Source organism: Paroedura picta, chromosome 12 (assembly GCF_049243985.1).
Source record: "Paroedura picta isolate Pp20150507F chromosome 12, Ppicta_v3.0, whole genome shotgun sequence".
Classification (NCBI taxonomy): Eukaryota; Metazoa; Chordata; class Lepidosauria; order Squamata; family Gekkonidae; genus Paroedura; species Paroedura picta.
This window is the reverse complement of record NC_135380.1, coordinates 31212482-31224757: the sequence shown is the minus strand read 5'-3', so window position 1 is coordinate 31224757 and position 12276 is coordinate 31212482. Positions and strand designations below refer to the sequence as shown.

The 12276-nt window shown below is 44.5% G+C and overlaps 1 protein-coding gene across 2 annotated transcripts in view; it reads left to right on the top strand.

Moving 5' to 3' along the window:
* Positions 1-4123: 4123 nt before the first annotated feature.
* The window catches only part of RGS3 (regulator of G protein signaling 3), an 88550-nt gene continuing 80397 nt past the window's right edge, over positions 4124-12276 (top strand). The window contains exons 1-3 of one of the 2 annotated variants that reach the window (XM_077306031.1): positions 4124-4270; positions 4679-4786; positions 12044-12193. In XM_077306031.1, coding sequence (XP_077162146.1) covers positions 12046-12193 — 148 coding nt within the window. In that variant the 5' untranslated portion in view covers positions 4124-4270; positions 4679-4786; positions 12044-12045. Of the gene's footprint in view, positions 4271-4420; positions 4438-4678; positions 4787-12043; positions 12194-12276 lie in introns of those variants that run through there. The other variant, XM_077306030.1, reaches the window with a different exon arrangement.

Genomic DNA, 12276 nt, shown 5'->3' with positions numbered 1-12276 from the left:
GTATTGCACTGGCACTGTTGCCAACTATCAATGCAGGTAATTCAACAGGAAGTCATAAGTAAAAGGCCTGGAAGTATCAAAATGCTTTCCGCTGCCTCATGAAGCTTGGTGCCAGGCAAACAACTTGGTGCCAGGCAAACAGCTGTGGGTGAAGGAGTTCTAAAGGTGGTGAGCCACCACATTAAAAAGGACCTGTCTCCAGTAACTGTCTACTACTGAAGGTGGGGAAAATTCAAGAAATAGTGAACATCCTTGAAATTATATGTTTATTTATAAATGCACAGATTGAGTGCATTCTATAGGGGTGCAGAATTAATCCAATTAATCCAAACAGAATACACTTCCAGGCAAAACATGTTCTCTGGCAGAATGTATGTGTGTGTTTGTCCCTAGAAAGATCAGAATGGCTAGCTGTATATCTGAAGAATATACTGATTCACAAAACCTTATATTGTAGTAAAGTATCATTGGTCTTTTGCTTTACTCTGTCCTTCTTGGACACACGTTGTCCAGCTGATCTGGTTTTAGCCTGCAAATTGGAGCCCCTGAGTGTGATCCAGGCTTCCTCCTAGTGCAGCTTGATGCCTTTTTCTCTGGGTGTTGGCCAACCCAAGCTTGAATGGGAAGCCACCTTAGACCAGAACGAGGCTCAGAAAAGTATTGTACCACTCAGGTTGGTGAAGGGTGTTTGTGACCGCTAGAATTTTACAGAGCTCAATTCCTCAAGCAAAACTGAAAATGAAGCAGAGACGTGGAGGACAAGTGACCCAACAGAGATTCTTGGTAGTACAGAAATGAATAAGGAAGCATTTCAGTCTCCACCATGTCTGACCTTGAAGTTGTGGTTCATCGATCCTTTGCTTGAAAGCCTGCCTTTTTATCTTCTGCTGACTGATCTCATGGAAGGTACAGATGGAACATAAGAAGGAGCTTACTTGGCCTTCTGTTGGTGAGTTGTGGTGCATAACTGGGCTGCACTTGCATTGATCTTTTTGAAATTCTAACCAATGTCCTCTGCTCCCTGGAAGCAGAGCTACAAAAAATAGTAGAGGAGAATGTTCCTGACTCTGCAGGCCAATATTCTGAGGGATACAACTTTTTTGTTTTGCTTCTTGCAAATTGTGACTATTTCTGTAATCAGGAAAGGATTGAGTTTGATAATAGAGGCACAGGTGCTGTAGAAAAGTTAACTTTTACAATTCTATAGTGAAGGGTTGTGTCAGGTTTATTTTATTGCTGGACTATTTTTTTAACGTAACTCGTTGCAGGCTGTAATAAGGAAATCTAAATTGGCTTCTGACCAAGCTGCTCCGTTCTTGCAGAAGTCGATGCATGATAAATGTATTGGTTCTTATGGTGCCACAAGGCTTTTTGTGGTTTGACTTCAGCAAAGTAATGTGGTTACTCCTCCGGAATCTGAAGTTTATCTCTAGTTTCTGTGATGGGTCTCTATTGTTGTCGTTCAGGGAGTGGGAATGGCCAAATGACAAGCATGCAGGCCAAATTAATACATTTGAAGTCATTTTGCCTGTTCCTCTCCCTAAAATCTGAATCAAGATACGGCAAAACATTTTTTCACAGCTTCATGTAAAGGGGGGGGGGGAAAGGAACGTGTTTGTATTTCTTATACATTTATGCTTCTATCTCATGTGTCCCAACAAAGCATGTGTCCCAATATATGATTGTCCAGGAAGCCCTCAGATTCCAATTTCCCTCTCCTTCATCCGCAAAAGCAATCTTGCAGTTTTTCTGAAACCTGCTGCTAGATTATTTTCTTCGTTGATTTGATTTGCACCCCTCCAAGGGCAGTGTGCATAGTTAGCCCCCCTCCTCCTACATTCCAGGAAGTAGGACAAAATAAGAGTCCAGTGGCACCTTTAAGACCACAAAGTTTTATTCAAGGTATAAGATTTCATGTGCACGCACATGGAAGTTCATATCTTGAATAAAACTTTGTTGGTGGCACTGGACTTTAAATTTGTTCTGCTGCCTCAGACCAACATGGCTACGCACTTGAATCTGTGTGTAGAAGGGTTGGTAACTGGTTGGGATTTGAACTGCAGAACCAACACCAACCATGAGGGGACCAGATAGTTTTGTTTATTTAGGAAATGTGTTTTGCTGCTTTTTCACTTCTTTTAAAAAAAAGTGGCTTCGAGATATTAAGATCATAATAGAAGAATCATTTTTAAAAAGCATCAGTAAAATTAGTAAATAGCAACATAAAATCCAACAAATTATTTCGGCCCTATACCAGTACCTGTGAATATATATCTTGGCCGCCTTGGTCAAAACAAATACATTGTGCAAAAGAAGAGAGAGAATATTTAAACTTTAATCGCACATTACAGAGTACACGGGTTGGGTCTAGGATCCTCACCTTGTTCAATAGAGGGAGTTTCAGGTTCCCTTCCTATATACCTCAGTGTCTTATTTGGATGGGGATCGTGTTGTGCGCGGAGAAGTTGCCTTCTTCCCATGCTGTTTTGCTGACTTGAAACAATGTAGTATGTGGAGACACTATTTGGCTTACTACGGAAACCCGTGTGAGTATTTCCAAGCCCCAAAACATCCCTGTTTCAAGTTAGGATAGTAGGATAGTAGAAAGAAAGCAAGAGAAAATCAGTGGTGGGTCCATTAGGGGTTAAAGGTAGAGCCTTGCTCTAGAATAAGTAATTGAGAACTTCCCTTCAATATTAGCTTCCTCCAGTGGCATTCTTGTGCAGGAAGTGTGCAGAGTGGTGCATTAGTGACTTTACTTTCCTTCACTTCCTTAATCCCCCCGACTGAAGCAATGTAAGGGGAATAGATAGATGGCTGAGTATAGATGAAATCGGTCCTTAAGAAAAAAGTTCCAGTGTTCCCTGTACAGGAGCAAGATTTCCATGTCATCCTAAACTCTAGCTACTCTCTGTGGGCCATTTGGAATATGTTGCTTTTGATTTTTAAAAGCTATATTTTATTTATTGCATTTACATCCTGCCCTTCCCTGGAGGCTCAGGGCAGCGTACAAAAGGATAGAATTTAGTTGGATGGGGTGTAGACAGGCGGGGGGAGCTAACTATAAAGTTGTTTCCAGGCCTCAACCATAGGCCTGGCTGAAGAGCTCTGTCTTGCATACCCCGTGGAACTGTTTAAGGTCCTGCAGGGCCCTGATCTCATTTGGGAAAGTGTTCAAACAGTCTAGGACCCTGGTTGAGGCTAATTTTACTTCCTTGGGGCTGGGGACACTACTCAGGTTCTGTTTGCTATAACATCATGTTCTTTGGGGAATATCATAGAAGAGGTGATCCCATAGATACGAAGGTCCCAGACCATTTGGGACTTTGAGAGTAAGATCCAAAGCCTTGAAACTGATCCGGTTCTCAGTCTGCAGCCAGTGCAGCTGGGAGAGCACAGGTTATACGTGTGCTCTCTATTTGGTCCCCGTAAGGACCTGTTCAGCTGCATTCAGGACCAGCTTCCAGCCCTGCATAGAGTGAGTTACAGTAATCTAGCCTGGAGGTGACCATGGTTCATAGTGACTAGAGTAGACGCTAACAGGTAGGCTATAGGTTGTGCCTGGTGAAGCTGGTAGTGAGTGCCATTTGTAAACTGGGCTTCCATGGTTAAGGAAGCATCCAGAATCGCGCCCAGGTTCCTGACCATGGTCGCAGGTGTTAGTGCAACTCTCAGCTCTTGATGGGGTCCAGTTATCTCACCTGAGGTGTGTTGACCTAGCCAGAGGATCTCTGTCTTGATTGGATTTAAGTTCAGCCGACTCTGCTTGAGCCAGTCCACCATGACCTCCAGACATCTGGCCAAAGAATTTGTTGACTGATGGCCAGCCATCAACAGAAATAGCTGGGAGTCATCAGAATACTGATGACAACCCAGCCCAAAACTCCACACCAACTGGGCGAGGGGGTGCATGTAAATGTTAAATAACATGGCAAGAGAATACCTCCCTGTGGGACTCCACATGCCAGAGTCCGCCTCCGGGAGGTTCTCTCCCCTAGTGCCATTCTGTTTTAATTTTGCAGTTAAAAAACAACAAAACAGCACACACTCGTTCTTTGCTGGGGGCGGGGTGGCGGGGTGGGGGAAGAGTCAACAGCTCAGCTAGGGGGCAAAAAAGCTCATCTGTGATTTCTGCTGTGAAATTGTTCTCCCTCCTGTGCTGCCTTGGCTGGCTGACAGCTGTGAACAAGACTCGTTAATTCCTCAACTCAAATTTGTTCCAAACAGGACTCAAGGTAGTACAACTCTGGTTCCTCACTCGAATCTTTAGGTAAGAAATTGAGCTTTCTGATGATTTTGAAAAATAATATTTGGCAAACACCTGCTGCAAAACTGAGGAGATGATCCTGAGGCACTGTTTTATTTTCAAGCATCATCCTAAACAAATCTTATTCCGTGATCTCTGACCTGGGGAAGAGTTGGAGAGCCTGGGAAAAGGTACGTGTTCTTTCTGGGCAGCAGGAGGAAGAGGTGGTCCAGGTCGGGATTCTGTGGCAAACTGGGCTTGTAAGTTTCTGTTAGCCTGGTTGGGGCAAAAGTCCTTCCAGCTTGTTGGGGATTCTCTTGGCAACGCCACACTTATAAGAAAAAGCAGGCTTGTTCTGGGACTCCTCCTCTTTGGAAACTGTTAATCCTCCCATTCTGCCTCCCTCCTCCCCCCACCCTCTTTTATCCCTAGCAGACGGACGGTCCCAGTATCAACGGCTTACTGGCAGCGTTATCCGTTTGTCTGGTCCTTTGAGAGCCATTTATTCCTTTGGATATTTCCTTGGCCTCCCATTTACAGGTAAGGGCCAGATTGCCTCAATGTAGAAGATGGTTTTGTTTTGTTTGAAGGCCGATGGGCAGGCAGATGATAGGGCCAGCTGTGTGAAAAGTCCTAAGGCATAACTTCTTTGAAAATGGGTTCAAGAGAGTTGAGCTGCATGAGTCAAAGCAGGGCTTATACAACAGAAGTCGGCATGGCTGGATGCTTTGGAAGCAGGGGATGGTTCTGATGTGCTTGTGGAGTCAGAATTGGACTTTACATCTAAGGAGGTCTGAGTTCAAGTTCTTTGTCTGCCAGGGGCTCTTTGTATGGCTTTGCACGAGTCACTGTTAGCCTCTGTTTCTCATTCATAGAAACCTATTGTGGACTAATACTAACACAGAAAGGTTGAATGCAGGGATGCCTGTGAAGAGGCTTGCAACGTTTTAAATACATGCTGTGCAATTCTTTTATGGCCAGTACTCGCAGGCATATATTTCTCTTGGTTTCTCATTGCTCATTTATTTGATGGGCCGGCAGCTGAATGTGTGAACAGAATCTGATGGGAAATGCTGCGCAGGGAAGTCCGTCTGCGGTGTCAAATATTATAATGATGCATTCAATTATCACGAGTGCACCAGCCATGAAAATAAAGAAGTAGAAAATAACATATAAGTATTTTAAAATGCAGTCAGAACTGCTTTGAACCAAACGTAACAGTTTTCTGCATTGCCAAAGCTCCGCTAATAATTTTTTTTAATTCCATAAATTCTGGGTTAGAGGAAAATTGTGAGTAGGGTTTGGAGTTGGAGGGGATTAACATGACACTTTTTCAAGTGGGGTGTGATGTGTGTTTAACCCTTTCAGTCTCCTCTTTTTCTCCCATGCAGTTCCCCCAAGTGTTTTTAAACCCTGCTTTTCCTCACAGGTGGGGGTGGGGGTGGGAAAAAGTACTGGGGAGGGGGGACGCTGCACCACAGTCCCACGCGCACCACAATCTTGAACTGAATTTGCCTGAACCTGCAAATTGTGTCTAGAGCTCATAACTTGCAAGGGATGTCTCATTGCAAGAACACCAGGAAAACGTGCAATTTATTTTTTTTAAACATTTATACTCAGGATTTCTCGTCAATGGAGGGAGAGTGGCTTACAGTATTCTCTGTTTCATCCTTCCAACAACCCTCTCAGGTAGGTTAGGCTTAGAGCAGGGGGTGGCATGCCGGCAGGGGCTCATGGGAATTGTCCATGGACATCTGGAGAGCCACAGTTAGAGTGTATGCCTGGCCAAAGGCAAGTTACCATGGTGTGCGTGGGGATGTGAACCTGGGTCTCATGGATACTAGTCTGACACTCTTAACCACCATCCCGCACTGCACAGTCAGGTCTGGTTCACATGTGCAGGAGAATGTGCTGTGCCACTTCAACGAGCAGCGAGTGGATTCCGGTCTTGAATATGTTCCTTTTGTTAAAGAAATCTCTACAACAGGAACCCAGCATAGCTGGGGATAATGGTTCTCTTTTTCCTCTCTTTGCTTTGCTGGGGTGGGATGCTGTTTGCAGGGAGTTCTTCTTCTGGCGCGAGGCGAGTAACAGTAGATAAAACCCCAATTAAAACCCCATGCAATAAAATCACAACAACATCAACATAGTTAAACACAGTAAACCAAGATGCGGCAAAAAACACAACTTAAACTAACCCACCTCCAATACCCAACCGGGGGGGGGGGAGGGGAGATAAAGGTGCCAGTTGTTCTTTGCTACTGCTACAGGGGGGGCAGATCGATCTTGCGACCCAGCCTCACCCAATGACCTGGCTGAAGAGCTCCATTTTGCAGGCCCTGCGGAACGCTGAAAGCTCCCACAGGGCCCGTAGCTCCTCTGGGAGCTCATTGTACCAGGTCAGGGCCAGGACGGAGAAAGCCCTGCCCCTGGTCGAGGCCAGGCATGCTTCTCTGGGGCCGGGAATGACCAATAGATTCCTACCCGCAGAACGTAAAGCCCTGTGGGGGGCATAGAACGATAGCCAGTCCCTCAAATACGCCAGGCCCAGACCGCGTAAGGCCTTAAAGCTCAAAACCTTGAACTGAATCTGGAAAATAACCCATAACCAGTTGAGCTTTCCAAAATGGAGGAGCTTTCCAAAATGTGATCTCCCACCTTGAGGTGGCCCATTCTAACATCTCAAGTCTTTGCACGTGTGAATGCCTCATGGGCTCTTGCAGGCAGGAAGGTCCACTTTGTGCAAAGTATTCCCAACAAAAGGAGCCTTAGAACCCTCCCTCGCCCACCCACCTACCTCCAGCCTCCAACTACAGAGCAAAGTACGGGTTACTCATTAAAGCAAGGGCTTCTGAAAGGTATAGCTTTACAACTGATTAACTTCAGGAGAGCACGAGGTGAAATTGGCTACCCTGCCCCAGGGTGCACACGGTTTTGGTTGGGGCCTTCCTGTGGGGTCCTGCACATGTGCACGCCTTCAGTATTTCTCAACTACATGTGAGAATGTTTCAGAATTTATTTTATTCATTTTCAGCCTGCCTTTGTCGCTGCAGCTCAAAATATTCTTAAAAATCTGACAGCATAAGACATCTAGTAAACAGTGTTCACATTTGTATGGAAGGGAAGTTCTGGAAAGTTCGGAAAAATCGTGCCAGCTGAACTTTCCCTGTCTGCACTGCTAATAAAAATCCAGGAGACTTTGGTATTAAGTCTCCCAACATCTGGCTGTTAGCCATTGTGGAGCCTTATAAGATTGGTTAATTTAACTAAACAAGCACCAAATCTGGGATAGCAATTTAATATCATACATTCTGTCTTGACCCTCTCAGCTAAAAATCTTTCAAAAAATAAAAAAAATAATAAAACAGATCATTCGATACCAGGAACTAAATGTTTACTGGCAACAGATATTTTTTATTCTGCTGGTTGAATAGCCTGCTGACTTTTGTTAGAGATTCAGGAATGCTTTCCTCCTCCCTGCAAGCATTCTTTATTTCCTTGTTTGTTGGGCTACATTAATAGAGCGAGTCTCTCAAGTTTACCCCCCTCCTCACCCTGGTTACTGTTAAGCTGTATTAAAGCAACAATGATCTTGGGTTACTCTCCCTCATTTTTCCCAGAGCCTTTTCTGTCTCCTCCTCAACAGCAGATTTAGAGAGAAAGAAAAAAAAACTGCAATAAAATAGAGTTTAGGAAGCGGTGTTTGAACATTTGAGGGAGTTTCTAGGCTGCAACCAATGGTATGCAAGGCAAGAAGGAAAAAAATGTTTGTTATGTTTAGAAATTGAGAGTCACCAGCTTGGCACTGGGGGGTAGGTTGGGGTGAGGAAAGAGGCTGGGCTCCAGTGGAATACAAGAGTCACCTATGTCAGGGGCAGAATGAATCGGTGGACGATTGCATTGAGGACAGTCTTGGGCACTAGCTGCTGTACTGTCGAAGTATGAGTTCCAGGCAGGGAAATCTTTGCTCTGTAAGAACATAAGGCCAAATCTCCATCTTGTTCATCATCTCTTTTTCCCACTGGACAATCAGATGCCACTGGGAAGCTTCCAAGTAAAGTTGCATTCCAACAGCTAGTGCTCCCATGCTGCCTTCATTTCGGATTCATGGAGAATTGCTTTCAGTGGATTTAGAATTGGCTTGGTTTAGTATTGCCAGCCCCCAAAAACAGATCTGGCCTTACACAGCTTGTTTTTTAATCTCTGTTGAGATAGAACTTGAACTCCTCCATTTCCTATTCCTCCTGGTTTTTCTTTCCCATGCAGCCGCTAGGTCATGCATTTCTTTATTCTGCCACAAACTCATTAGGGGGCTGTTAAGAAGACACTTGGATTCTGTGTTCACCCTCTGCTGTGTAGTGTTCATAAAACTGGCCTAACTCACAGGGCTGTTATGAAGATTACCAGGCATATATGAAGGGATTGGAATGTTGAAAACAGGGTTGCTCGCCTCCAGGGTGGTGGCTGGAAATCTCCCACTATTACGACAGAGATCAGTTCGCCTTGGGAAAATAGCTGCTTTGGACGCTGGACTCTATTATGCTGGATTGAAGTCCCTCCCCTCACCAAACCCCACATTCCTCAGGCTCCGCTCCCCAAATCTCCAGGTATTTCCCAACTCAGAACTGGCAACCTTATGTGTAAATGTGAGGTGTCACTCATTTATAACAGGGAGGATCATATTATGAAAAGAGGGGCCTCACTGCATCACTACATCAAAGCAAAGGCTCATGTAGCCCTGCATCCCATATGTCACACCAGCCAACCACTGGACTAACGGGAAAAAGCCACAAACTTTCACTGTAATTGCCCTCTGGCAATGGCTTCCAGAGATAGATTGCCTTAACCATAGGAGTTCCATTTAGCACTCATGGCTAACAACTACTGAAGGGCCTATCCTTGGTTACATCTACACAGAAACGATTCTCCATGCTACTTCTATTGCTGCTGTGAATGATGCTCCATTGGCAGTGGCAACAGAATGGCCCCTGTGTTCCCCCCCCCCCAACACCAGAGGGCTTTTCAGACTTTTTAAAAAAAATTGAGTGTCCTGTGGCTGTAATGTTACGCTCCAGTGATATAGCTGTTGCAGATTTTAAGCCCTAACAGTATGTCAGTTATGTCAGCACATTAAATCTATAATAATTGATAGATCAGTGTAACTTTCAGATATGGGAAAGACTGCAGCTAAGAGTTAAAAACACAGGCTGAAGCAATGTTGTGTGGATGCTCCAAAAAGCAGACCACAAAAACCCCAGTCCAGTTTTGAAAAATAAACTGGAGCAAAATCCCTGAGTGGAAACAGAGCTCCAGGAGCATTTCTAATCTTTTAAAATAATCTAGGCTAGTTACCATGCTGGGGGGCAGTAAGTTCCACAAACTAAGCATTGTGTGAATATTTGTCCACTTACTCAAGCAATGATTAGCTGACTATCTGCTTTTAAATATTTAATTGATTTATGAACCAGTTACAGTTTAACAAAGTGTTATATTCTCAAGACCTCTAGATTTTCTTGGGGAGGAGGAGAGATAGTGAAGGAAGTATAAGATCTTATTATATAATATTAGGAAGCTGGCACATTGAAAGAAGAAAGGTCATACTGAATACTGAAAAAGGCTAAAGTGTATGCTTTGCTCCACCAACCCCACTAAGTAAATTTGGTTGAGACAATCGAGAATTGCTGTCTAATTTTTAATTTGAAGAAGTGCAAAGTTAACTCTCTGCAGTTGTGTTTATGACCCAGGTCCCTTCCTGATTTACAGGAACAAGCCAGTTAAAAAGATAATGAAATTCCCCAAGAAAGTGATCCAAGCGGGCAGCCTGATTTATAGACTCACGCTGTCTGAAATCACAGCTCTCTTGGAGGTAGGGAGGGAATGAGTCCATTCCAGATGCCAATCCATTGTTCTGCAAGGAATTGAGAATTTATGTGCACTGGGTTAACATAATTTAAGCATAACCAAAGGAAAGTCATTTGCTCTGGGGAAAAACATTGTTCTCTAGCAAACAGTGGGAAGGCTGAGCCCCTTAGTGTAGCCAATTTACTAGCCTGACACAAATTAAAAGGCCATGTCTGATACAGAATTATTGTGTGGTGCACAGTTATTTCTATTGTTAGTTGATGCTTGCTTCCCTGAACCCTTCCAGGGCAGTGCTTCCTGGGTTTGGTTTCCTTTGGCTGAGAGTGCTGGAACATTATTTATCTTATTTGCATATAAGCTGAAAGAAGATGGTGACAAAGGGGCACTGCTGTAAAGTAAAAGAGTGAATGCCCCACATGATATCAAGATATATAAGTTTTTTCCAAGGAACCAGAGCCCCACCAGTATTACATAATCTTCAATTCCCTGAGCACTGAGATCTTCTGGCAGGGTCCCTCCTGGGCTTAGTTTCTTGTGTATGGAACATCACTAATTAGTTACTTTGACATTTGCATTCCATTCCCCCCCAATAAAAAAGATACATAGCAGTTTACAACATCATTTCCCTCTGCACTTCTCCATTTTATCTTCACAATGACAACACTGTGAGAGTGGGTGACTGGCTCAAGGTCACCCAATAGGTTTCCATGGCAGAGGGGGAATTCAAACCTGAATCTCCTAGATCCTTGTCATATTTGTGTTGTTTACTCTCATGGAAGTGAAATACAGAAGCAAAGATGCACTTCTGAACCAGAAAATAAACATATTATTTCTGGTCCTGGTAAGATGGAAGTGAGGAGACACCTAGCTGTATCCTACGAAGTTTTGCTTTCAGCTGACTCTCACCTGGCTATTTCCGTCTCAAAAGTTTTGTTTTTACAATACACACATATATACAATATATATTGTAAGACCTCAACAGTAGATCTTCTCTGAGCTTTGATGGAACCTAAAGCAAGAGGCCTCTCAGATCATTTCAACATGGGATCCATGTATTTCAGCATCCCCTTTCACACAGTGGTTGATCAGTGTCTCTGAAAGGCTTCTTCTCTGAAGGGCCAAGGCCTTTCCCAGATGCTACATCCTAGCACTGACATTCAGATATGGTCACCAGGTGCCCTCTGACCACTGGCAGCGGGGAAGTGGGATTGTTAGATTCAGGTTGAGAAACTGCTGGAGATTTGGGGATGAAGCCTGGGGAGGGCAGGGACCTCAGTGGGGGACAATGCCATACAGTCCAGCCTCCAAAGCTATCATTTTCTGCTGGGGAACTGATCTCTGCAGTCTGGTGATGAACTGTAATTGCAGGGGATCCCCAAGTTCTACTTGGAGGTTGGCACCCCTACATTCAAAGGTTTATTGGTTCTGGGCATGGAGGTTCCATTGACTCATCATGACTAGCAGTGTCTCCTAACATTCAGCTGCCATTGAGGAAAAAGCCACAGCCATAGCTTTCATATTTATTTTTGTCTAACACTCTGACTTCCCTCAGGTGTAGCTTTAGGCCAAAGTGGCTTGCTCTTCTCTAGGAAGGGCCTGGAGTTCTTCTGGAATTACAATTGAACTTCAAGCAACAGAGATGAGCTGGAGAAAATGGCAGCTTGGAAGGTGGATGGACCCTGTGGCATCTCATCCCTGCTGAGTTCCCTCCGCTTCCCAAACTCTGACCCCAAATCTCCAGGAAATCCCCTAGGCCAAAACAGTAGTGATAGCAAATAGTATCCACAAAGGAAAGCCACTGGGGCACACCCCATTAGGGTCACTGTTAAGAGAACAGTACTCACCTCAGGGGTGTTGTTGATAGAGGTGTACAATTGTGTCACACACAGCCTGTTACGAGAACTATTGGCATGACACGCTCTGTTTTCCTTTCAGGAATGGAGTCCAGTACATGCACCGAGGACCAGACATCTGGACAGCCTCCAAAGAGAGACTTCTTCAGAGTCCAGACTTTACCAAGGAAGCAATCGGAGCTGCTCCTGCGGCGCCGGAGGAAGATCAGCCATGCGTGTGTTAAAGGCAAGGGTAGGTGCTGGTAGAAGAAGAAGAAGAGTTGGTTCTTATGTGCCACTTTTCTCTCTCCAAAGGAATCTCAAAGTGGCTTACAA